Source organism: Carassius carassius, chromosome 27 (genome assembly GCF_963082965.1).
Source record: "Carassius carassius chromosome 27, fCarCar2.1, whole genome shotgun sequence".
NCBI classification, from domain to species: domain Eukaryota; kingdom Metazoa; phylum Chordata; class Actinopteri; order Cypriniformes; family Cyprinidae; genus Carassius; species Carassius carassius.
In genome coordinates this window covers 23,626,386-23,653,798 of record NC_081781.1, presented here as the reverse complement: position 1 = coordinate 23,653,798, position 27,413 = coordinate 23,626,386, and the positions used below count along the sequence as shown (strand labels likewise).

Genomic DNA, 27,413 nt, shown 5'->3' with positions numbered 1-27,413 from the left:
ATGAAATCTTCAAAATGGCTATAGCATCACACAGACATCCAGTGTGGTTGAAACAAAAAAAAAAGATGCATATAACGTCAAAATGCGCCTATAAAATTTTTATCCATATGGATTACAGACAGGAACAGTCGGCCAATAAAAACCTTAAAACTTTACCAGGTTAGAGACAGCAGGGTGCTTCCTGCTTAGCTTTTCCACTTCCTCCAGGACGTGATTGAACACCGCCAGCATTCAAGACTGATCAGTGTGTGCCAAACTCCTGGAAACTGAACCAGAGGAGCCTCATGGATGTCTTTACAGTAAGTGCAAATGGAATATTCAAACCTATTATCATACAAGTCTTTATGTTGTGCCTAATAATCTTCCAAACCTCTTGCTGTAATCCCACAGTGAATGAAGCATTGTTATAAAGTTAAGATTCATTCTACTGATTCATTCACCTGGTCAGTAAAACATATCAGGAGCACGTTGGAAAAAACCTATATGTTCATAGTTGCACAACTGAGAGTGGTAAATGTTGGGGTATTCTTACCTGGCTGTTTGTGGATCAATTATTAAAGCCTCAATAACTTAAGATACAAGCAAGCAGCTTTGCTGTTGTCTAAGAAAGGTTTTAAAGAAAGTACAGATGTTTGGCTCATCTTAGGATGAGGTTTTCATTTATTGTGGCCTTGCAAATGCCATATTTAGTTAGAAACAATAGCTTAAAAAAAAGTTTGTACATTTACTCGGCAAAGATATATTTGATATAGACTTTTATAATATTAGAAACAATTTCTATTTTAAACAAATTCTGTTCATTTAAGATTTCTAATCACCAAAGGATCCAGAAAAAAAAAAAAAAACGTTTTATGTTTTAAATGTATTACAGCTCTTTAACCACTAGTGAATATTATAAAAAATAATAATAAATAAATCTGAAAGATTTGTTAAATTAACACAAATTCATGTATAACAAGTGAAACTGCCAGTTAAAGCACATAATTAGCAATAAGACCTCTAAATCAGAAAATAACTGTTCTGGCACACAGATTGTCCTCTGAGGAAAAAATAGGATACAGTTCAACATTACGGAGGGTGGAGAAGTCGGCGTCAAATGAAGACTGATACAGGTCAGCATAACGAGCTGCCAGACTTCTAAATTCATCCATGGCTAATTTCATCTGAGAACATCCAAAAAACAAACAAAAACACAATTAACATGCCATCCTCATAAAAGAAGACAGAGCGATGGTGGTGGTGATGGCAGGAGGGGGGCTGGTCTTCAGACTGATGCAGATGCAGATGAGCTGAAGAGTGTCTATCCGCAGCTTCACAAACTCACACTGGAACGTCAAAAGGCTCAGCGGCGTACTGGCGACCTGAAGACGAAACAGGATTACAGTCAGTCTCACAAAACTCTTCTGTGATGCTTCATTATGAATATAAGAGGATAATATACAGCATACTGGCTTCAAACTGGCTGTTATTAAGCCTCTCATCAAAAAACCACAGCTTGACCCCAAAGAACTAGTTAATTATAGACCAATCTAGAATCTCCCTTTTCTGTCCAAGATACTAGAAAAGGTGGTATCCTCACAATTATATTCCTTCTTAGAGAAAAATGGTATATGTGAGGATTTCCAGTCAGGATTTAGACCGTATCATAGTACTGAGACTGCTCTCCTTAGAGTTACAAATGATCTGCTCTTATCATCTGATCGTGGGTGTATCTCTCTATTAGTTTTATTGGATCTTAGTGCTGCGTTTGACACAATTGACCACACCATTCTTTTGCATAGACTTGAACACTTTGTTGGCATCAGTGGAAGTGCATTAGCATGATTTAAATCGTACTTATATGACCGTCAGTTCGTAGCAGTGAATGAAGATGTATCCTATCGATCACAAGTGCAGTATGGAGTACCTCAAGGCTCAGTACTAGGGCCGCTACTCTTCACGCTCTATATGTTACCCTTGGGAGATATCATCAGGAAACATGGTGTTACCTTTTCACTGTTATGCTGATGATACTCAACTCTATATTTCTTCGCAGCCCGGTGAAACACACCAATTTGAAAAACTAATGGATTGCTTAGTCGATATAAAAAACTGGATGACAAGTAATTTCTTACTGCTAAATTCTGAAAAAACAGAGGTGTTAATTATAGGACCTAAAAACTCCGCTTGTAATAACCTAGAACACTGTCTAAGACTTGATGGTTGCTCTGTCAATTCTTCGTCATCAGTTTGGAACCTAGGTGTGCTATTTGATCGCAATCTTTCCTTAGAAAGCCACGTTTCTAGCATTTGTAAAACTGCATTTTTCCATCTCAAAAATATATCTAAATTACGGCCTATGCTCTCAATGTCAAATGCAGAAATGTTAATCCATGCTTTTATGACCTCAAGGTTAGATTATTGTAATGCTTTATTGGGTGGTTGTTCTGCACGCTTAGTAAACAAACTACAGCTAGTCCAAAATGCAGCAGCAAGAGTTCTTACTAGAACCAGGAAGTATGACCATATTAGCCCGGTCCTGTCAACACTGCACTGGCTCCCTATCAAGCATCGTATAGATTTTAAAATATTGCTTATTACCTATAAAGCCCTGAATGGTTTAGCACCTCAGTATTTGAATGAGCTCCTTTTACATTATAATCCTCTACGTCCGCTACGTTCTCAAAACTCAGGCAATTTGATAATACCTAGAATATCAAAATCAACTGCGGGCGGCAGATCCTTTTCCTATTTGGCGCCTAAACTCTGGAATAACCTACGTAACATTGTTCGGGAGGCAGACACACTCTTGCAGTTTAAATCTAGATTAAAGACCCATTTCTTTAACCTGGCATACACATAACATACTAATATGCTTTTATTATCCAAATCCGTTAAAGGATTTTTAGGCTGCATTAATTAGGTAAACCGGAACCGGAAACACTTCCCATAACACCCTATGTACTTGCTACATCATTAGAAGAATGGCATCTACGCTAATATTTGTCTGTTTCTCTTTTGTTCCGAGGTCACCGTGGCCACCAGATCCAGTCTGTGTCCAGATCAGAGGGTCACTGCAGTCACCCGGATCCAGTATGTATCCAGACCAGATGCTGGATCAGCACCTAGAAAGGACCTCTACATCCCTGAAAGACAGCGGAGACCAGGACAACTAGAGCCCCAGATACAGATCCCCTCTAAAGACCTTGTCTCAAAGGAGCACCAGGACAAGACCACAGGAAACAGATGATTCTTCTGCACAATCTGACTTTGCTGCAGCCTGGAATTGAACTACTGGTTTCGTCTGGTCAGAGGAGAACTGGCCCCCCAACTGAGCCTGGTTTCTCCCAAGGTTTTTTTCTCCATTCTGTCACCGATGGAGTTTCGGTTCCTCTCCGCTGTCACCTCTGGCTTGCTTAGTTGGGGACACTTCATCTACAGCGATATCTATCGTTGACTTGATTGCAAATAAATGCACAGACACTATTTAATTGAACAGAGATGACATAACTGAATTCAATAATGAACTGCCTTTAACTCATCATTTTTTCATTAGTGAAGTGAAGTGAAGTGACATTCAGCCAAGTATGGTGACCCATACTCAGAATTTGTGCTCTGCATTTAACCCATCCGAAGTGCACACACACAGAGCAGTGAACACACACACACAAACTGTGAGCACACACCCGGAGCAGTGGGCAGCCTTTTATGCTGCGGCGCCCGGGGAGCAGTTGGGGGTTCGATGCCTTGCTCAAGGGCACCTAAGTCGTGGTATTGAGGGTGGAGAGAGAACTGTACATGCACTCCCCCCACCCACAATTCCTGCCGGCCCGGGACTCGAACTCACAACCTTTCGATTGGGAGTCCGACTCTCTAACCATTAGGCCACGACTTCCCCATTATTGACACTGTTTTCCTAATGAATGTTGTTCAGTTGCTTTGACGCAATGTATTTTGTTTAAAGCGCTATATAAATAAAGGTGACATACAAAAAAGCAGAGAGAGGATGACTGGCGAATCCTGACCATGAAGGACGCAATTCCCTTCTGGTAGGATTTGAGTGCTTCGGAGATGGCGCTCATGGCTGCGCCGTAGTCTCCATCTGAAAGGCCGCTGAGACATTGCTCCGCCTGAGAGAACTTCATCAGACTGTTCAGCCAGAAGTAGAAGTGCTCTGAGGCCACGCGGGTACGAAGACTCTGGTACAGCTCCCGAGAAAAATCATGGCACCACTGTAGACAAATTCACCCTGAAGAGGTCTAGCAGGTCTCCCAGCATCCCCTCTGCCAGCAGCGGCTGCTGTGGGGCAATAGCAGCCAGGGCCTGACACATGAGCACCTGCGCAGAGTCACACGCACAGTGCAGCTGTCCCAGCAGGAGCTCCACAGAGCTCGGACTCAGATGAGGACAAGCTCTTCAACATCTTCACCAAAGAGGTGAGCGCCGTCTGAGGAAAAAACAGTTAATATTTCAAGACTTAAAGTGATGGCCCATCCAAAAATCAAATCTCCATCATCATTTACTCAGTTTCAAGTTGCTCTAAATCTGAGTTTATGTCTTCTGTTGAACATAAAAGAGGATATTTTGAAGAATGAGCGACTGCTGTAGGTCATTTATAACCTAAGTTTAGCATTTAAAGGTACAATTTGTAAAATATTTGCAGTAAAATATCCAAAAACCACTAGGCTAGTGTTATATATATATTTGTCCAGCTGATTACTAACAATATCTCTAATGTTTTCAACTACTTGTAAATCATGAGAAAATTCCCATTCTAAACTGTGACACGGGGCAGTGTAATCACCTGTCAATGACGTCAGTTACCCTTTGTTACTGCCTTTACTGATGCAGAAAACACATGACAACAGTGTCCTGGACAAATGCGGAAGTAGTGTCTAGCGTCCAGCAAACCACTAGCTTGCTTCAAGCAGTTCCTTATTTACTTCCTCTTGCACATTTTATTGTGGATTGTGTTACTTATTTATGGAACATAATAACTGTTTACCGTCTGCCGCTGGTTCTGTCAACAAGGACAGCTCCCGTAAACGTAAGAGTACGAGCCAACCAAACGACCCAAGAAGAGTTTGGGACAAGAGGAAACAAAGAGCGAGGATCAATATCGCGTTGCATTTTCTAGATGGAGAGAGCTTCACGACAAACTTCAACTAGAACGTGGGGCATCGCGTCTCTAGACCCGCACGAGGATGCGTCTGATCGTGTCTTTGCATTGACTTTGTATGTAATCTACTCGCGCAAATCGTTGAACTCGCATTTGCTATGTATGCTCAATTATTGTGTTTGAATGTACACAAGTGTATATATTTGTTGAACAAGTGGTAATCATTTTCATATCATCTGATTGATGGCTGTCAGCGGTTGGGTAGAAGACAACAAATCCCATCATTCCACACTCCTTCTTAGCGCCATCAAACCACGCGATTGTTATTGTTTTGGTAGTGCGCCCTCTCGTGGCAGATCCTATGACCTGTACCATTAAGTTCATGGCACTTGTATTTAGGCATCAAAATTTATAAAACGTATATTTTTTCGTGAAGATTATCTTAACAGACAAAACGTAAGTGTCATGAACTATGGCTATTTCTGCAATAAAATCCTATTGGCATTTTGTCGAGGGATCCAGTGTGATGCAGTGTGATGCAGCTGATCGGCCTGCAAATTGCAGGCATATTTCCACCACCTATTTTCGTTCAGTTCATCTGAATTTTTTTACACATTAATCTGAACAGAAAAATTGCATGTGGACAAACAGACAAATCGCAAATGGACTTGATTTGAATATTTGCGTTGACACAAATACGCCCAATCACATTTACCACTGCTCAGCAAAATACAGTCATTTAAATAGGAATTTGTGCTATTGTGAATTGTGCATGAGAGGAAAACATTTTTCCATGCAGATTTGGCATCACATAAAGTTACCATGTTGACCAAAAGAATATTGCTTGGTTTGAAAGTGACTTCTGTGTGAGGGGAGCCTTGTGCATCACAACAAGGGATGTAACAATATTATCAATATCATGATATCGCGATAGCAAAACTGTCTTGATATTATCATGGTCATGTGATGATATGAAACTATAGTTATGAAACTACGTTTGACAGCACTAGTTTTGGGCCATTATTTTGTGGCAAATATACTAAAATCAAAAGCACAATATGGCTTAATCCCTTCATCAAGTCTGTTTTTTGCTGCATGTTTCAAAGTGAAGCGCTCACAATGTTGAGGCGATCAACTCGTGATCCAGTGTTTTCCGCACCTCAGAATGGCTCCGTTCACAGTAAATGACTGCAGTGAACTCCATTGTGTTTAGCGCATGCTTGGAAATGCAACAGACACCAGTTATGCTTTATTTTCGCGGAAGATGATTACAGCATTTTACTAAATTTGTAGTGAGACACGTTTTTCTAAGCCTGTTTTCACTGAAGCTGGAGTTTTACTTGAAAATAAAAGCTCTACTGGTGTTTCGGTCAAAATAAATGCTTAAAAGTGCAGTATGAATTGCTGACAGCTAGCGGTAGGGCTGTGCAAATAATTGCATGCGATTGTCACACGCATCTCGTCAGTAAAGCCGTTTCCGTGATTGGTAGTAAATCTATATGTAATCTATATCTATATGTAAATCAATTACTGTGATTGTTATTATTTTAATACTTTTTTGGGATTCCTAAAACACCAGTGTGAATGTAATTTAGACCGAGACAGAATAATCACACTTAAAAAGAGGGTTGAGTCCCCTTTAAGGTTCAGGTATAAGTCAATTCACTGACTTTTTTTCACTGACTTAGGTTTTCTTAGTTATGAACACGGGTTGCAGATCTTAATTCTGAACTCTCAAAGTGCATTAGATAGAAGAATTTAAAATATACAACTAGGGATATGCTGGTATCAAATTTTCCTGTTGCGGTTAATTGATAATGCTTTTTATCACGGTATATGGTATTATCATGGTATTGAAATTTTGTTTTAAAAAAGTGGTTATAATACAGTATAACAGGTTAAATAACTTTTTTTCTAATAACAAAAATAACTAAACATTTAAAACAATAAAGCAATACAGAAATATATATAAAAGTTAAATGTTTTACACATTAAAGTGCAAAAAACTATAAAGACCAATAGGTATCACTTTACAATAAGACCTCATTAGTTAAACTTAGTTAATGCATTCACATTCAAGGCAAGGCAAGGCAAGTTTATTTATATAGCACATTTCGTACACAATGGTAATTCAAAAAGAAAGTAAAAAAAAAGTCATGAAGAAAAATAATCACAAAAATAAAACAAGCAATTCAAGAACTTGAAAATGAAAATGGTTTAAAAATTGACTAAAAATGAATTTAAGACAGTTTAAAAATAGAAAATGATTTTACATAAAATACAGTGCAATACATAAAATATAGTGTAATCAGTTCGGACATCGCATAGTGCTCATTCAATAAATGCACAGCTAAACAATGAGCAATAGCTACATTTACTATAGAAGTCATTAATCTTTGTTTAAAAATACAAGTCTTAGTTCATGTTAGCTCATTAAATAACACCGTTTGTAACTTTAGATTTTAACAATGTGTTATTAAATATTGGAATACTGTATTTTCCGGACTATAAGTCGCACTTTTTTTCATGGTTTGGCTGGTCCTGCAACTTGAAGCCATAATGTAAAGTGTGAATGAACAATAAAAGATCAAAACACTTTCAAAAAAAAAAAAAAAAGAATGTTTGAAGATAACTGGCCTATTAAGTCTAAATATTTCAGTAGTTGGCTCTGTAATAAACACCATAGGGAAAACACAAATCTGAATGGTTATCTAAAATTATTTAAATATGGTTTAGAAAGTAACAGATGCTTTATTTACTGTGTTTTCAGGGTAAGGACTGCATTTTAGCGCCATCTGCTGTCAGAGAGTGAATGTGCTTTCATTCAGCTCTCACGTGTTCCTCCATGTGCTTCTCAAGCGTGCTTGTTTACATCAGAGCGCACACGCTTTCAAGCAGCATACAGCGATGTTGTGCATTTTGAGCAGTTGATGGGAATACTACTCTTAAAATGCATTCCAAACTCGGAATAATTTGTAATGTATATTTATTCACGGTATTTAGAAGTGCCCACGATAACAATATCGTGCATTTTAATCACCGCAATATATCGCATTACCGAATACCGGCACAAGTCTATATACAACTTTTTTTTTCTTGCCAATTCTTCATTTGTCTTTTTATATTTTTAAATATCGCAACAAACATCATAACGAGGACTTATTATCGTGATATTATCTTATAGTGAGATTTTGATATTGTTACATCCCTAATCAGTACCCTATACAGACAATGTAATGCTCTTGTTTGTCAAACAAGCAAAATATCACAAAAATACTACAAAAGTAACTAAGTATCCAGTTCTTGGCCAGAATAGGCTGCACCATGAACCTGGGTCTGTGAGACATGGACTCAGAATAAGCCAGCTGGGTCAAGTCACATATTCGAAGCTCTGTAAACCCTGAGCAACACTTACTTTGAGTGTGGCCTGCACAGTCTTACTGTCATCTTGACTGCAAAGCAGAATGAAAGACTCCATCCCCATCACTGTTTCTTGTTCCAGCTGGAAGACCTCTGACAAAATATTTTAGTTAAGTGATTTATCATTTAAATATCCTCTATTGTTGACCTCCTTTGGGTTAGTACAACCCAAAATAAAATTTTGGTGAGGAGAACCCAACCTTTCTGTGGACAGGAAACAATGATACTGGTCAACACTCTGATCCCATGGGCTGCCACTGCCAGGTTACTCTGGTAACAGCAGTCATGCGCCAGCTTCACCAGGTCAGTGTGACGGGGCGCTGGAGACGCCTCACCTGCATCATCCAGAGAGATCAGGTGGTTAAACACACATGCGAAATGTAGCAAGACTAGGGATATGCCAGTATCCAATTTTCATGTTGCGATTAATTGCTCATGTTTTAAATATTTAAATACAACAAAGCAAAAAGTGCATTAAAGCATTAAAATGCAAAAGAACTATAACGACCAATAGGTACCACTTTACAATAAGATCTCATTAGTTAACCATTAACATTCACAATGAACAATAGCTCCATTTGCTACATAAGTTATTAATCTTTGTTAAAAAAAATACAAGTCTTAGTTCACGTTAGCTCATTAAATAACACAGTTGCAACTTTCGGTTTTAGCAATATATCGGAATACCTAAGATTAATGAATGTTTGTTAACTAATTAATTAACTAATGTTAACTAATGAAGCCCTAATGTAAAGTGTGAATGAACAATAAAAAGTAAAAACACTTTCAAACAATATCTACAGCATGTTGTAGTCCAGATTAAAATGTAAAAAAAGTTTGAAAATAAATAGCACATCAAGTCTAAATATTTAAGTATATTTGGCACTTTGATGATCACAATAACCAATCCACAAACTTGAATGGCTATTTAAATACATTTTAGAAAGTAGCAGCTACTTTATTTATGGGGTTTCCAGAGTAGAGAGTGCATTTTCTGCAGTTTAGCGCCATCTTCTGTCAGAGAGTGAATGTGCTTTCATTCAGTGCGTCTCTAATGTGATCCCCCATATTCATATATAGTATAGACTCAACATGACTTCATGACTGTGTACCTGTATTAGGGCTGACGTACTGTTTAATAGCGATGGTACCGGATAGTGTGGAGAGGACAGACGGCATTCCCAGCTTCAAACTGTTGTATGGGGTGCTGAGAGCACATTCACATAGCACCTACAAACACACAACTTGGAAACTACATTTATCGTAGGAAGTGAGCCAGCTGTCCCACATTTATTCATGACTTTACATTACCTGTATGTTTTTCCTGGTCCACAAGTGAGGAGCTTTTTTAGCTTAGAGCTTGAGATCCTGAATGGAGAGTCTTTTCACTGCTTTTCTGGGGTCCTCCTTGAAGTACTGAAGAAGCAGACTAATCTATAAGGCAAGAAGGAAAACAGAAAGAAATACTGTAATAAATAATGGTGAGAAATTGTATGAGGAGGAACTAAAATGAATATCATAGCCAAGGCAATCATATAACCATTTTGTTATATAATAATAATAATAATAATAATAATAATAAAAACAACAAAAAAAAAATTATTTATTTATTGCTGGAAATATATTACCTACATTACCATTTAAACATCTGGGGTTGGTAATATTCATTTTAGTTAGATTTTGTTTGGAAGGCTCTTATTTTTAACAATGCATTTGTTTGTTCAAAAATACTAATACTGTATATTGGAGGAAAAATAGTCTAGTTAAAAATAGAAATACTGTGAAATATTATTATAATTTAAAATAACATTTTAAAAGGTAATGCATTCCTGTTGTGAAGTAAAATTTTCAGTATCATTACTCCAGTCTTCTGTGTCACATGATCCTTCAGAAATCATTCTAATATGCTGATTTGCCGCTCAAGAAATTTGTTTAATTATTGTAAGTGTTGAAAACAGTTGTGCTGCTTAGTATTTTGTGGAAATAAAAAAAAATGAACAAAGTTTGAAAAAACAGAATTTCTTGAAATAGAATATATATACACAATAAAATTGTATAATGTACATTTGAAGAGTATACATTTCTTAAATAATAATAATAAAAACTTTTAAAATCCAATGAACTAAATGCTACTACCACATGAGAGATACTTACATTAATACAAAACATTTAGTTCATCTGAATTAATAATTTGGGGCGGAAAAAAAAAAACATACCTACATCTAGCACCAGTGCAATTTGCTTCAAATTATGTTAAATAAGTTCAAATCAACAGAATCAAAACAGAAATGTATTATGCTGTGCCATGACGAATCTAAATAATTACCATTATAATAAATGAAGCGGTCTACACTGTGAACATAAGAAGAAATGGATTGATTTTGTAACATTAACACTATTAAAACAAAACCTATTTAAAAAATACTGCTTTTAAAGCTGTCATTAGATGCAAAATTTACTGTTGCATGTTGTTTGAACATAAATGTGTGAAGGCAGTGTGTGTACACATCCACCCTATAATGATTAAAAAAAAACACCCAGTGAGAATCATATCAACTTGTGGAAAAGGGGTCATCGGATGTCCATTTAAGACACTATAAGACAACAGTAGACGTGCTGTGACCTGCACCGGGATATGGACGAGTGAGGAGGTGTCCAGCTGGGTGAAGGTGTGCAGCGTGACGATGAGCATGGGTGTGCAGGGGTTGGAGGACACCAGATCCTGTAGTAACTCCCTGCTGCACGAGGCCTGACTGGCATCATGGTGCATGTGCTGCAGCATCGGGATCAGCTTCAGCTTCAGCTCCACTGGAGTGTCCAGTCCTTCAGTCAAACACACACGATCCAGTCAGACCGGACACCACTAATCAAAATCCATCAAGACCACTCCCGTGACGACAGCACATACCTTGAATCATTTCACTAATCTTGTTGCAAATTCCGGCAGCAAAATCTCTGGTGGGAAAAAAAAAGATACAATGAACATGACAGGCATTATTTCGGGGGTTATTATAGTAAACATGAAATAAAATCAATGCAAACTAAAATAAATTGACACAAAAAAATAAGACTGATAAATAATAAAAAAAAATATATTACTTGATTAAATTCTAAATACTAAAATTTTAAATAAAACAGAAAGAAAAAACCTAAATATATTTTAAAAACTGATACTAAAACACAGAATATTTCTACAATAATATAAAATTAGAACATGGTTGCAAAATAATTTCATAACAATGTCAGAGACTAAACAAAAGCATTAGACAAATAAATATTTGACCAGCACTACAACTGACCAACCAGACACAAGTATCCAGACACAGACAGACAGACAGACACACACACACACACACACACACACACACAGACAGACACAGATAGATAGACAGACAGACAGACACACACACACACACACACACACACACAGACAGACACAGATAGATAGATAGACAGACACACACACAGACACAAACACACACACACAGAGACAGACACACACACACACACACACAGACAGACAGACGCACACACACAGACAGACACACACACACACACAGTCACAGACAGACAGATAGATAAATGGTAATATTATTAGAAAATACGGAATTAGCTTCCACTGTTATGCTGATGATACTCAGCTATATATCTCAACGAGACCAGATGAAACTTCCCAATTATCTAAGCTAACAGAGTGTGTTAAAAATGTAAAAGATTGGATGACCAATAATTTTCTCCAACTAAATTCGGATAAGACAGAGATATTAATTATTGGACCAAAAAACACCACACAGAATCTTGTAGATTACAATCTGCAGCTAGACGGATGTACTGTTACTTCCTCTACAGTCAGAAATCTGGGTGTTATATTGGACAGCAACTTGTCTTTTGAAAATAATATTTCCCATGTTACAAAAACTGCATTCTTCCATCTTAGAAACATTGCCAAGCTATGAAACATGTTATCTGTTTCTGATGCAGAAAAGCTAGTTCATGCATTCATGACCTCTAGACTGGACTATTGTAATGGACTTCTAGGTGGTTGTCCTGCTTCGTCAATAAACAAGCTACAGGTAGTCCAAAATGCAGCAGCTAGAGTCCTTACCAGGTCAAGAAAATATGATCATATTACCCCAATTTTACAGTCTCTGCACTGGCTACCTATTAAGTTCCGTATCAGTTACAAATTATCATTACTTACCTATAAGGCCCTAAATGGTTTAGCTCCTGCGTACCTAACTAGCCTTCTACCACGCTACAACCCATCACGCTCCCTAAGGTCACAAAACACTGGACTTTTGGTAGTTCCTAGGATAGCAAAGTCCACTAAAGGAGGTAGAGCTTTTTCACATTTGGCTCCCAAACTCTGGAATAGCCTTCCTGATAATGTTCGGGGTTCAGACACACTCTCTCTGTTTAAATCTAGATTAAAAACGCATCTCTTTCGCCAAGCATTCGAATAATGTATCTCTTAAATTGTGAGTGTAGTTGCATCTGCATTTTTATTCTTTAGCTTGGGTTAAACTAATTTTACTTTGTTGGATCAGCAGCTATGCTAATGATGTCTCTATTTTGTTTCTATGTTTTGCCACGGGATTTACATCCCGTGGTAACTAGGATTTACACAAGCTCCAGTCTGGATCCAGAACACCTGAGAAGAGATGATGCCGACCCTCAGAGGACCCCAGATGATCCTAACCTTGAATCAACAAACAGAACTAACAATTTTTGCTACATGTGTGACTGCATCATATAATTACTATTAATTAATAATATTGATAGTTCATCGTCTAGCTGACTACGTCTTGTATTATTATTTTTTATTTTTTCAAAAATCCTGTCAAACGTACACAAACTACTAGCTACTACTAAATATTGTAGAAACATAATTTTCTGTAAAGTTGCTTTGTAACGATTTGTATTGTAAAAAGCGCTTATACAAATAAACTTGAATTGAATTGAATTCAATAAATGTTCTTCATTGAATTTCGCCTAATTAAGTCACAAAGAGGGCGTGGCCTATGCAATGGCGTCTCTGATAACAGCAAAATAAATAAATCTAATAAATATTTAATTTTATTTTATATGAAATAAAATAAAAATATTTAGTTTCATAAATAAGGATTTTTTTTTTTCAAATGAATGAATAAAAAGTAATATTGTTGTATTGATCGTTGTTTTTTTATTCACATCAGAAATCATTTTCATAATCAGACTTTTTAGCCTAAATTAATTTTGTAACTCACAATTATGGCTTGTGAGTCATATAAAATAAGATATAATTTCGACTTCTTAATTAATAATGATTTAGTATCTTCTAAGTTTTGTGTCGTTATTTTGAACTTTTGTCTCATAACTATGACCTCTGATGTCACAAATATGATTTACCAAAGCATGGGATTTTTTCATACGTGGCGGAAATGTGCTTCCATAAAATTGTCGAATTTAATTAATTATTCAAAAACAACAGATGGTTCGGATGCAGTAAAGCATCTAAATAAATAAAGTCCAATGCTAAAGTTGACCTCCTCTGTGCCACAGGGTGCCTCTTGTGCACGCGACCAGAACAGTTTCCATAGAAGCAGTTATAAACCCAGCAGCACTCACGCTTCCGGTATTCTGACGTCTTGACCAATCAGAAGAGCGAAGGCCGGTATCGCGCGGAATTCGTCTTCCGCTTTTTCATTGTTCGCGGGAAACTGAGCATTTCTGAATAAAACACCTACCCTGCAGGAGCTATGACTCTTTTCCACCATGTTATTGATCGAGGCGTTATTAAAAAAAGATGTAATGGTGAGTATAATTGAGATATGTCAATGGAAATCTACGTGTTTACGCTTTTCCACTCAAAACGCCTGTGATATATGCAGGTCAGCGTGGGCTCTATCCGCTGTCCTCTCTGCTGGACGGGTACCAGTGCGCGCGACGGGACGAACACATCTCATACGGAGCCTCGGCTGCTGCTGTGCCGCCGTTTGGATGCACATTTTCCTCCGGTACACTTTTAATTAACCGTTCACAATGAGTGTACTCAAGTCAGACTGTGTAAAGCTAACACTTAGTGCTGGTTTATGTGTTGCTCAGCTCCTGCTCAACAGAACAGCCTTGCTGCTGCAAACGAGGAAGGGTTTGTGACCATCTTCAGTACTGGAGAAAAACAGAGCTCTGTGCTGAAAGGTTGATTTACGTTTACCTAGATTCAAGACTATTTTTTTTCTAGGAGACCTTTTATTTTTGTGAGACTGATGTTGAACTTTTGTTTTACAGAGTGGCAAGCACATGATAATGCAGTGTTTGATATTGCCTGGGTTCCTGGTGCAAACAGTTTGGTGAGTTTTGTGTGTTATTCTGTATTTATATCTATATATCTATCTAAATGGAAATATTAATTTACAGGTAACGGCATCTGGTGACCAAACGGCCCGTCTGTGGGATGTTATTACTGGTGACCTGTTAGGAACATTTAAAGGACATCAGTGCAGTCTCAAATCAGTGGCTTTTTCCAAGCAAGAGAAAGGTAATTCTATTATTACGTAAGACTACAATTATCGTCAAAATAGCAAGCATACTCTACTGTATATGTCAAAATAGCCCTCTTACTGTGCAGTATGTATACTGTAAATTATTTATGCATGAAATATGTCATACACTACTTTTTGCACAAAGTTTTTAAACCAAAGTAGAGGTGTTGTTAAAGCTTTTAAAACTATTAATAATTGATTTTCAGCAATTTAAATAAAATCGAAATATTAACAAGTTTGTTCAAATACTAAAAAACAATTTATAACCGAAATGTAAAGCTAAATAGAAATATTAAAAAGTCATATAACAAAATGACTACAACTAAAATTTAAAACAAAAACTGAAAACAAATCTAAAATATAATTCAAAATATTAATAAATACTCTAATAGTGTATATAAAAAAAGGTTAATAAAGGTCTTTTTTTAAACCGTGTTCTCTCAAAACAGCTGTTTTTAGCACTGGAGGCAGAGATGGGAACATAATGATTTGGGACACAAGATGCAGTAAAAAAGGTACTTTGTTATTCTGACCACCAGATCTTAATCTTATGGCCATCAAAATGTTTTCTAAAGCTCACAAAAAGGTTTCGATCCATCACAGATGGTTTCTACAGGCAGGTAAAACAGATCAGTGGTGCCCACATGAAACCTGAGAAATACACACCCCAAATGAAGAAACGGCGTGGGATGGCGCCCCCTGTGGTGAGTCAGACAGTCCTCAGTGAGGGCACATTCATTTGCCAGCTGTGTGTTGGAAATATATTGCGGTGTATTACAGCCTTGATATATTATGGGGATGCTCCTCGATTGAGTGTTTTTTATTAAACATTATATAAACAACAGAAGCTCAGTTTTCCGAACTCTTTTTAGGACTCCCAGCAGGGTGTGACGGTGGTTTTGTTCTGCGATGAGAACAAACTCATCTCCTCAGGAGCAGTAGATGGGTGAGTGCCTCATGGATGTGATGTACAAATCTCTTTTCCTAAATATTAAATGCTGCTACCACATTCTGTCACATTTTCCAGCTTTATTTCTTAGTATAATTCTGTTTAAATGCTGATGTTTTCCCATATCATTCTGATCTCCTCATAGGATCATTAAAATGTGGGATTTGCGGAAGAGCTACACTGCATACTACCAGAACCCGCTCCCTCTGCAGGCCTATCCTTACCCGGGCTCCTGCACACGCAAACTAGGTGCACATCTCCGGCCCACTCTGTCGTTAGACCAGTAGTAATTCATATTAGTTTACACTGTTATGTTGTCTTCTGTAGGTTATTCTGGTCTGTCACTGGACTCCACTGGCTCCAGACTGTTCTCCAACTGTACAGATGACAATATCTACATGTTCAACATCAGTGGTTTGAAAACAACTCCAGGTAAATTGTAAATGTGTTTTAATTTGAGACTTATTTCCTGAGTGGAATTTAAATGCATTTACTTAAATTTTCCCTTTCCTTTTTTCAGGCATGTAAAAAGTAAAAATGTAGTTTGACTGAACTTTTTTTCTTCTCTCACAGTTGCTGTGTTCAGCGGTCACAGTAACTCCTCGTTTTATGTGAAGTCCAGTGTCAGCCCAGATGACCAGTTCCTGGCCAGTGGTTCAAGTGACCATCATGCTTATATATGGAAGGTAAGGACCAATCTAGAAAACTAGAGCGCTAACCTTCGGTCACTGTCTGTATATATGGCATTGTGTTTTTGTTTCAGATTTCAGACCCGAAACAAGCTCCCATGATGCTTCAAGGCCATAGTCAGGAAGTCACATCAGTGGCCTGGTGCCCCACTGATTTCACCAAGGTTTGTAAAAAAAAAACCTACAAATCTCTTGGATCTATGGACAGTTTATTGAATATAAAAATATATATTGTCTTTCCTACACTCGTTCTGCAGATTGCTTCCTGCTCTGATGACAACACTGTTAGGATCTGGCGCTTGAATCGCAGACCAGACGGAGAAAACTTATCGAACCGAGATCCAAACCTCGTAGGCTGGACACTTCGTAAAATCCAGTCACCACCCAGAGTACCTGGTACGTCTCTCTATCTCTTCATGTGTGTGTAAGACATTTTATTTCAGATTTAGAGCTACTGGTTAAAATTTTGGAATAAGTAAGTTTTTTTTTGTTTGTTTCTCACCAAGACTTAATTTATTTGAAATAAACTAAAATAGTAGTATTGTGAAATATATATATATATATATCTTGTGTATATATAATATATCTCTGCGCATTAATCATCGGCCGATATAAATTATGCACCCCTAGTGAAATATTATTATAATTTAAAATAACAGTCTATTTTAATATATTTAAAAATGTAATTTATTCCTGTGATGTAAAGCTGAATTTCCAGCATCATTACTCCAGTCTTCATTGTCTGAAATCATTCTAATGCTCTATTTATATTAATAATCAAATTTTCTTTTAGGGAGATTTTGCTGCTTTTGCTGCTTAGTATTTTTGTGGGAGTCATTGCACATAAAAATGTCTTTAAACAAACTCAAAAGAACAGCCTTTATTGAAAATATTAATATATTAAGCAGAAAAAACTTTTTTAACATTAATAATTAGAAATGTTTCTTGATCACTAAATCAGTAAGTTAAAATGATTTCTGAAGGATCATGTGACACAAAAGACTGGATGCTGAAAATTTAGCTTTGCATCACAGGAAAAAATATATATACTTGATACAAAGGTGTTTTTTTATATATAAATATTTCACAGTATAACTTTTGGATTGTATTTGTATTTTATTCATAATTTCAAATTGTTCTTTTATTTTTTAGTTTGTATTTGATTACCATTTGTCCTTAGGCCCTTACAGCCCTGTTGAAGTCACTCCAGCCAAAGGTCCTGGATCAGAGAGGGTCGTCTCTCTTGCTTCACCCCAGCCTGCTGCTTGCGCCCCCACGGGTGCTGATTTACCCCTGCCTTCAAACACATCTGCACCTTCGGCCAAGGTCAGCAGCCCCAAAATGCCCTCGTCCATCCAGCAGTGGATCAGCCGTGGTGTATCTCCCTTTCGTAAGGTGCTCACACCTGTCCTCCAGGGCCCTTCCTCTGAACGTCGCGCAAAGCGACGACTGGAAACAGATGATGTGTCTGGTTTGGGAGAGGAGAGTGACGGGGTGTCTGAACTGTATCCTGATGTAAAGAGGAGCAGGATTTCAGAAAGCACACAGAACGAGAAAGCTGATCTATTCAGTTTGCAAACAGAGGACAGGCTCAGCTCGGCTGGACAAGCTGGCACTGGCAAAGAGAACAGCTCTCCGAAGACTGATTGGCTTTCTGTGATCAGCCAGAGATTTAAAGGATCAGCTCAACCAAAAAGCCCCAACGGCAGCAGCAAACGACACGATGCAAGAACACACAGCTCTCCAGTGAGTAGACACATGGAAATCTATATAGATTATTTAAAAACTAAAAAATCTATACTAAGCCAATGACCAAGCCAACTTGGATTAAAAATTATTTAAGACTTATCATATGTCAAAAACAAATATGCACTACTGGTCAAACGTTTGGGGTCAGGACGTTTTTTATTTTTTATTTTATTCCATAAAGAGGCATTACATTTACCAAAAGTGACATTAAAGACATTTTATAATGTTAGAAAAATTCCATCAAATCAGTATATTAGAATGATTTCTGAAGGATCATGTGACACTGAAGACTGGAGGAATGATTTGATCATCACAGGAATTTTTTTTTTTTAATATCTTTTATTTTTTTTTTTTATTGGTAATGTTTTGCAGTGTTTCTGTTTGTAATTTCCAAACCTGTCTGTTAGGTCAATATACGTTAGTATCAAAATACATTTATTTCTTACAAAGTATACTTAAAATCCATGAACATTTATTGACATCACTGACTGATATAATACCATAATTCAGCTTTATTTGGAATGTTCTTTATCGCACAATGCAATTCCTAATATTATGTCTAAAATGTTTTAATTTCCCTAATAACTATTTTTTATGATCTTTAAATGCAAGATGTTTAATTGGTACCTGAAGTATAAGATTTCCCACTAGGGACTCCTTTGTTATTATCCATTTAGTAGTTATATATATATATATATATAATTTTTTTTTTTTTAATTATTATTTATTTTTTTCTTTTTAGGCAGCAGTATCACCGTGTCCAATAAGAGTCGTCTCTCCACCACCAACCAAGAAAGCATCACCATCCAGACCCATTAAAAAAATCTCTTGCTATTTTGTGAAAAGAAGCCAAGACTGATCAGTGTGGCAAGATCTCCGAGTCTGTCTCATGACACATCTGTGTTTAAATTCAGGTCTGTTTTTTTTAGACCAAGCTTATGTATTTATGTATGTGATGTGTATATAATCTTTTTTTTAACCATTTTTTTAATATAAGTTTCAAAAAGGGTCATAGTGATGATCGTTTTGGTAAAGTTACAAAACTTGTCATTCGACAATGCAATAAAACTACAAGTTTTCTGAGGCTTCCACGTCTATCTGTAATGGATTGAAAATAGTTTTGAGCTTAGTACATGATTCAGTACGCATTTTAAAGTAACTGCATTTATATCAAATTCTAGGTAAATCTTCAGAGCATATTTTTATTTTGACTTTCCAAAACGGTGATGCCCTTTCAATGTGTCTGACCCTGAACGTGGGTCACATTTTCAGATCTTTATTGATTATAAAAAGCACTTTACATAAGAAATCCATTTTCAATTAGCTCGGTGCATTTTAGTTATTGATTATCTATAGTGCCGTGAGTTTTGCAATGATTTAAACACTTTACATCCTTAACGTGGGCTGTTTCTTAAGTTTGCAGGTTTGTCTGGAATGTAACTTGACCTGATAGTCAGGCTTTTGTGGTTTGATCCTGCTTGTTCTTGTCTTGCTGCTGTGTTTTGCCTCAGGTTTTTAGCATAGTTGGACAAAACTATTTAACTTTTGGATTCGAGACGTTCAGTTTTAGGTATAATAACCCATTTTAAATAAAAATATGCAATTGTTTACTTTAATTTGTTAACCTAGAAATGAAAATTGTAATTTCAAACCTATATGATTTTTATTTTTTCTTTGTAATGGAGTTATGTAAAATGCATGGAAAAAACGATGCATGTCCATCACTATCATACATCTATTTTTGTGTTCCACAGAAGAAACCGAGTCCTATAGGTTTGGAACGGGCTGAGCTTTGAGCATTTGGTTTTATTGCGCATTTTTTGCGGACTCCTGGCGACAAGTCTCGCAAACTCTTACTGTGTTTAAGCGCACTTGTTATTTTGTGATTTCTCGTTGGCATTTTTTTCTTAAATGTTCACGTTCTGTGTATTTATTCTTTTGAGTGGTTAAACGTTTGTGAACATTTGTTGCCTGTTTTCACTTGAGTTCAAGGATACACACAGTCTCTTTGGCTTTGTATATTTCCCGAAATACCATTAAAACGAGAATCTGATTGGTCAGGGGGAGTGGCTTACCGTCTGCGCGGACGCTCATTGGATGAGTGTTCTGTCACTCAGGCGCGCCACCGGTTTTATTTTTTAGATCCCAGCGAGGCGCAACAGCAGCTGAATGAAGTTCAGCGGAACCGAGGAATTTCACGGCGGATTCACCTTAAACTCTTTCCTCGCGTCGACAATACCTGGAGCCGGTTTCTAGCGGCTGGATCACCGTGACTCGCTTTGAGTCGGCTGACTTTGAGTTGTGTTATGTAGCGTAACATTTTTAATAAGGCGCGCTTGTTGAAACATTTCAGTATGATAAAAGCCTAACGTTACTATTAACTAACGTTACGTTTTTTACAGTCATACGTGACCAAATTGTCATCGCAGGATACCTGTGGCATGCTGGAGAACATGCAGCCTTCATGAGTGGCTTCACAGTGCGTGTCATTGGATGGGGTCTTGTGAGTTTAATTTACAGCACAGTCAATGGGACGTCAGTCAGTCTAGAACACATATAGAGCACATTCAGTCACTGTAAACGCAGCTCGTTGGATAGACCTGCTTCGGAAATGTCGGCGATATCTGCGTGCGAGAAAGTGGATGGATTCACGCGGAAGTCTGTGAGGAAGGCTCAGAGGCAGAGGGCTGGTCAGGGCTCGTCTCAGTTCGCGGTGAGCAGCAGCAGCAGGCCCTCGGCTCCGGAGATCTCCGCGCTCCCGCAGCTCAAAGGTAAGAGGATCAAGATAAAGCGCTGGAAATAGACTCGCAGGCTGCGTCTCAATCCTAGTGTACTGCCTACCTAGACAGCATTGGGGTTGCTCGGACTCCCGAGTTCCCAGAATGCTGTAAAGTACCAAATAAAACATATACACTCCAATAAATGGCACTTCACTTGTCATATGAGTGTAATCTGGCTCTGGAGTTATATATTTTCATATTTGATAAGCCAGCGAGTGAATTATTTACAGTAGGCCCATAACTGTCTGCTGGGAAACTCATGGATTGTGTTTGTGAGAGTGTAGACTGTAAACCCTGATTGTGTCAACATTATATCTCAGAGCTTCAAGGGAAGCATCTCTATTTCATGGTCCAAACTGTGCTTTCCCACATTTCATATCATCTTTTTTGTTTTGTGGAAATCGCTTGGTTGTCAATTCTGTAAATCTGTCAGTAGAGTGCAACAGTGCCCACCCACTTTTTCAGTGGCTTTGGTAAGTCTTCGTTAAAGAGTTCTAACCAACTAGTAACAACTGGTATGAAATTCTTTTTTTCTTTTCTTTTGTTTTTTTTTTATGAAGAAAAATGCCAAACATTTTTGGTTCCCATTGCATTTATTGTCCGTACAGTGGACGATAAATGGAACCAAGATGGTCCTTTTATTAGGAAATAAATACCATCATCTTTGGTTCTAAATTGGGTGTCGAGTCCTGCTCCTGTAGGGCCACTGTGCTGAAAAGTTTAGCTCCAGCCTGAAGCTGCTAACCAAGATCTAGGCATACTAGAAACTTTCAGGCAGGTGTGTTGAGGAAAGTTGGAGCTAAACCCAGCAGGACAGTGTCTCTCCAGGAACAAGTTTGGATAGGGTTCCACAAGCGTCAGTCATTTAAAACAAGGAACATGCATATTTCACTTTCATGCAAAGGGGACAAAATTCTTACAGTATGAGTAAGGTCTTTTCAATCAGTTGGTTGAGCTTGTTCACAAAATCTCCAGTCACAAGCAGTTCTCAGTTCAACAGCTGACTGACTCACTCAACCGAAAACTGGCTCTTTAGAGTAACTCTAATTCCTAATGAGTTGAGAAAATAATGAGTGATCACTTGTGCAATCATAACTGCAAACCGATTTAGTACAAGCTATTACAACAAGCACAATTATTAATAACATATTAATTGGAAAAAAAAGACTTGTAATATGTGCGTACATATTGGTTTATTGAAACATTTTATAGACTATAATAGGCCTATGTGCTATATGCTGGGACTTTAGTGACCATGTGATTACGTAATTAATTACGCCATGGTGTGAAAGAATGAATGAGTTTGTGTTTACATGACACCATTTTCAACTGAAAATGTCTTTTATTTTGTGTTTAGCATTTTGGCTGTTCATATACAACTGCATTTTGGGGGCTTGAATTTTTTTAGTTGCTTTCATCAATCAATTCATCAATTGACAATGTTGTTGTCTGTACATAATACTCTAAAACACAAAGGAAATTTTCATGTAAATATAAAAAATTTTCCATTCCTTAAAGCAAACCAAAGTGTAAAAGAGTCAAACTTTCCGTCCCTTCTATCGAGAGGCAGCTGTTTGTCAGCCGTGGCTGCATCACTTGTGTCATCAGATGGAAAGATGTTTCCAAACAGGTTTCCTAAGCATAGCCCCGCCCCCACCTAGAATTGTCAGTAACAGGCATATGTGTTTTTTTTTGTGTTGGTATTCCAAAGTTATAAAGAAGAACAAAGAAGACATTCAGTCAGTGTTTATAATAATTTGTGTTATCTGTTAAAATAAACCGCTAGTAAATAAATGCTTACGGGTTTGCTCTTACTATTCAAACAAACTTAGACCATCTTGATTGTTGTGGCTGATTTCACCCTTTTTCTCTGAAAGTCAAAAAGTAAAGTAAAATCTCCTAATTATTATAATAATAATAATAATAAATGAGTAATATTGAATGTATGTGTTGAGTGTTTAGCAAAACTGCATTTTAGTTACAGAAATTAAATCATTATATTTACTACTTGCTGTATTAATTATTATAATATGCATTACTTATTTCTTGTAGTGACTCAAGAAGCATGTCACTACATTTAATTCCAAGAATCTTTCTTTCTTTCTTTCTTTCTTTCTTTCTTATGGGATGTCTGATCAAATTCCTATCTCTTTCTCTCAATACTTTCCTGTTAGAGTCTGCACTTTGCTTTTCCATTAAGACCGAATGCCCATAATAAATATATATATTTAGTACTCATAACTCATTTGCTTGTTCCATGTGCTCAGTATAACTGGGAAATGCATTTACAGTTGTGTTATACTGACATTATGTCTCCCTGGGGACGGGCCATGTATCCATGGCAACCACACGCCCGGGGTGTAAATGGGAACCTCAGCAAATTCAATGACTCATCCTGTGTGTGTGTGTGTATGTGTGTGTGTGTTTGTGTGTGTGAGAACAAATAAAATCGAGGCAGTCAATGAACTTGTTTCTGATGTTCGCTCATTTCTGCGGTCACTTGGCTGCATTCTGTGGTGAATGCAGTGACTCAAAGCAGAAGTTATCTGGGAAAGACACAGGGACACTGGCATTCAGATGGGTTACATAAGGTGTATTAATAGAGCAGTGGCGTTGTGTTAGCACCCTTCCAGCTCTTCCACCGCTGTTCTCTCACTGTTAAATCCTCTCAGAGTGGAAAAAAACATCATGAATTGAAGTTTACAGAAGCCTGGAACAGATAGACAGCAGCTGTAAGAACCAGAGTACAAAAAGAGAGACAAATAATTGAAAGAAAACCCTTTTAGTTGACTTTCATTAAAGGTCTTTTTCCTGAGTCCACTCTTGTTTGGTGTGGGTTACATAGGTCTGCACTGTATTTTATCTCCATCGGAATACTGTATTAGTACCATGGCTCAGTATTTGATATTTAACATGGTATAGAAATGAATTTCAATTGTACGTTCAAGAATACCACTGTATTACTACGGTGCACTACCATTTGGGGTCTGTGAGTTTTTTTTTAAAATGTTGAATGTTAAGTAAAAAAAAAGTTTCTAATGCTCACCGAGGCCTGATTTATTTGATCAGAGGTACAGTATAAACAGTAGTATTGTGAAATATGATTACGTTTTAAATTATTTCTATTTGAATATATTTTAAAATGTGATTTATTCCCGTCATGCAAAGCTGAGTTTCAGCAGCCTTTACTCCAGTCTTCAGTGTCATGTTCGACATATTTCAACATTTTATATTATTATTAATGTTGAAAAGAAAAAAACTAATGTTGTGCTGCTTAATATTTTTATGGAAACCGTGATGCATTTTTCCAAGATTCTTCGATGAAAATTCAAATGAAAAGCATTTATTTGAAATAGATTTTTTTTTACAATGTCAAAATCTATACTGTCACTTTGATCGTAAACCATTTATGAACAATTAGCAAAAATAATAACAGTTCTTTTTAGAGGTATTTTGTGAAACCTCTATGTAACAGAAATTTCGACAATGTTAAATGATTCTTTGTGAATTAATTTTGGGCCTAATATTCTAATCAAGTGCCAAAATGTCAAGGCTTACAGATTATTTATGATGTTCATGGCCAAAGTTCAGGTCAACTAAATGTCAGTTAGGAGATCCCACTGGTTATAGAGCACTGCTGATTTATTATTAGTGTGCACAGTGTCTGTAATGATATGGTTAACTGAGTGGAGATATCTCCTTTTGTTTATTATATTACAGTGAAGTGTATGGCCTTTCAAAATCCCATATCTGTGTGAAACTAAAACATTACGTTGCTGGTAGAATTGAGCATGTAACCTATGGCACTTACATTTCATTTGTAAATTCTCTACAAGGCATTGCATGTGGTAAAATGTTTTGATAGGTAGAGCGAACCAATAATAGTTGGCTTTAACCCTTAATAAATGCTGCAATGCAGACAGTTTATGAGTGTCCTGTTCATGTGTCACTAACCCAGCTGAGGTCAATGGTATTATAGTGTCTTACATAAGATATGATCCTTCAAAGTACTTCTTGGAACTTCAGAGGCTCAAAGGCTCCAGGTATTAGACTAGAGATACATATGAGATATAAAAAGATATTAATATAGTCCATGTGAAAAATCATGATCAAATTGTACATGTAGTGTTTAATCATTTTAATGAGATATCTTTGCTTCACACCTTTTTTTTTTTCTCTGTTATTGATTTATTACATTGGTTCTCTGTGTTTGCATAACTTTAGGTTATTTGTAATACCAACTTTTGGAAAATCAGAAATGTCAGCCCTATCAGCTCTTGGAAAATGTTCTCCAAATGACTAGAGATCTCCCCGACTTAGCATTTGATGGATTTGTAGGATGCATTTAAGTATGCGGAAGGAGCTGTGCCAAGCGAATTGCAAATAGGAATCACCTACATTGGGGAGATTATTGGATTTCAGTCTAAGAGGGATTCAGCCGTATGCTTGAACATGAGCTAATGTGGCTCAGTCGAGCACAAAGTGCCAGAGGTCAGAAGTTCAGGAGTTTTTGCTCGGCTGAACGTTATTTATCTCTTTATAAATTAAACTAAGTATGTTTGACAGTAAGGTGTATCAGTAACAGTGGTGGATTTTTGTATCATCCCATGCTGGAAATTTCTGCCCTGTGTCAGTTGTGCTAGGTAGTGTATGGAAGTAAAATAATGACTTATGTCTTTGAAACAAAAAAGCATGCTGAATAGCACTAACTGAAAAATAATGCATTGCATTAACAGTACTTGCATTTTAATGCCTTGAATTTCCAGGGCTTGCATTGTTAGGTCCTGACATTTTATATAGTTGTTCATTTAAGCTGTGAATATTTCAATTGAAAATATTTCACACACCTTTTCATAATTAAAAAAATCAATAATTCATATTCACGTTCCAGAATTCACTTCCAAAATATTAAATCGGTTAAAAATACGATGTATAATATTCGACAGGCAAATTTCGGTCCATTTTATTTCACTTTCCAAATTCGCTTCCACAAATTCAGTGGTCAAAATTCGGCAGATAATTCGCCTTTTCACATCCGGGAGCTGCAGGAATAGCAGTAGAGCACCGAGGCATAATCTCCAACTGCTGTCAGTTGCTCACCAGCAGGTGGTGCAAGCGGCTGTTAAATAAGGCCAAAGCAACAGGTGGATTAAGTAATACAGTTACAAAAACTGATCTGCAGAAATTAAGCAAGCGCTAAGTAGAAGTTTTGATTATCGGGGCATGTGGAAAAACTGATTGTGCGTATGTTTATTTCAACCTCTTTGCTGTTACCAAGTAAGCAACATTCAAAGGAGATTATAATGGTGTTTTACCCAACGCTGAATTACAGAACTAACATTACATCTAAGGAAGACACATATTGCTTTCGGTTGTTTAGTTTCCGTAACTTTGTGTCATGGCTTTTGCGTCGCTGACCTGTAATACTGGGGATCCCCTCACGTCACACTCCAGGATTCCCCAATGACGAGTAACGCTTCTCAATCGATTAATACTGTGATATAAGACCTCAGATCTCAGAATACATTTTATTGATGATTATGCAAACTATATACAGGCAAGCAAATGGGGTCAAAAAGAATCCAATGCGCTGCATTTTCTTTATAATTGATTTCCATTACCGCTGATCTATAAAGTCGACAGTCACACAAAGATATCAATACCATGATTAGTTTTAACAATATGCAACCAATTTATATTAACATAAAAAAATGAGTTAAAAACAATATTATTCTGGGCCCGGTTCCCCAAAACGTTCTTATCGCTAAGTAGTTCTTAACCTATTCCTTAACCACTCTCTTAACCTTATGGCACGGTTCCCGACACGTTCGTACGCTAAGTATATCTTCTGTAAGTCACACTTTCGTAAGGTTGGTCTGGACCATTCGTAAGCTCTCTCTTAGCGTTGTTTGAGCTCAAGACGCTTCTGTACAGCAGTCTTTAGAAACCAGCACAGCGAAGTACAAGTCAAACTATGGTATGTTGACAATTTTGTGGCTCAACAATGATTTTCTGTTATTTTTTAAGACTCATAATAAATTATGTTCGCAATGGATACAAGCCTATTTATAAAGTTGACTTTATGTGGTTACAGAACTAATAAGGTGGTAATTAGCCTAGGCTTTTTCGTAATGTAATTAAAGCGAATTGGCAATCATTTTTTTGATAATTAAAATCTGCCAAACAATTTGGCTCTAAATGGCTAAG

At 37.1% G+C, this 27,413-nt stretch overlaps 2 protein-coding genes and 1 pseudogene across 3 annotated transcripts in view; 2 read left to right on the top strand and 1 right to left on the bottom strand.

Moving 5' to 3' along the window:
• Nucleotides 1–241: 241 nt before the first annotated feature.
• Nucleotides 242–11,436, bottom strand: LOC132107440 (integrator complex subunit 7-like; annotated as a pseudogene).
• Nucleotides 11,437–14,153: 2,717 nt separating this feature from the next.
• dtl (denticleless E3 ubiquitin protein ligase homolog (Drosophila)) lies at nt 14,154–20,238 on the top strand. Of its 2 annotated transcripts, none has more exons than XM_059513194.1 (15): nt 14,154–14,311; nt 14,389–14,514; nt 14,603–14,695; nt 14,786–14,847; nt 14,915–15,035; nt 15,489–15,554; nt 15,643–15,743; nt 15,912–15,985; nt 16,134–16,237; nt 16,316–16,420; nt 16,562–16,674; nt 16,752–16,841; nt 16,935–17,073; nt 17,858–18,423; nt 19,169–20,230. In XM_059513194.1, the coding sequence occupies exons 1-15, from the start codon at nt 14,257–14,259 to the stop codon at nt 19,283–19,285; spliced, it is 1,932 nt and encodes a 643-aa protein (XP_059369177.1). In that variant the 5' UTR covers nt 14,154–14,256; the 3' UTR covers nt 19,286–20,230. The 2 variants fall into 2 exon arrangements, with proteins under 2 accessions (XP_059369177.1, XP_059369176.1); XM_059513193.1 differs by having other exon boundaries at nt 14,158–14,311; nt 14,386–14,514; nt 19,169–20,238.
• A 278-nt stretch (nt 20,239–20,516) lies between these two features.
• The window catches only part of ppp2r5a (protein phosphatase 2, regulatory subunit B', alpha isoform), a 30,172-nt gene continuing 23,275 nt past the window's right edge, over nt 20,517–27,413 (top strand). The window contains exon 1 of the mRNA XM_059513192.1: nt 20,517–21,197. Within this exon, the coding sequence (XP_059369175.1) occupies nt 21,038–21,197 (160 nt within the window). The 5' untranslated portion in view covers nt 20,517–21,037. The remainder of the gene's footprint in view (nt 21,198–27,413) is intronic.

Bases quoted from the DNA above. Each gene is read 5' to 3' on its own strand.
- dtl (XM_059513193.1), top strand. From the start codon at position 14,257: ATGACTCTTTTCCACCATGTTATTGATCGAGGCGTTATTAAAAAAAGA. The intron at 16,238-16,315 runs GTGCACATCTCC...TGTCTTCTGTAG, and splicing joins CTCCTGCACACGCAAACTAG to GTTATTCTGGTCTGTCACTG. The intron at 16,675-16,751 runs GTAAGGACCAAT...TTTTTGTTTCAG, and splicing joins ATCATGCTTATATATGGAAG to ATTTCAGACCCGAAACAAGC.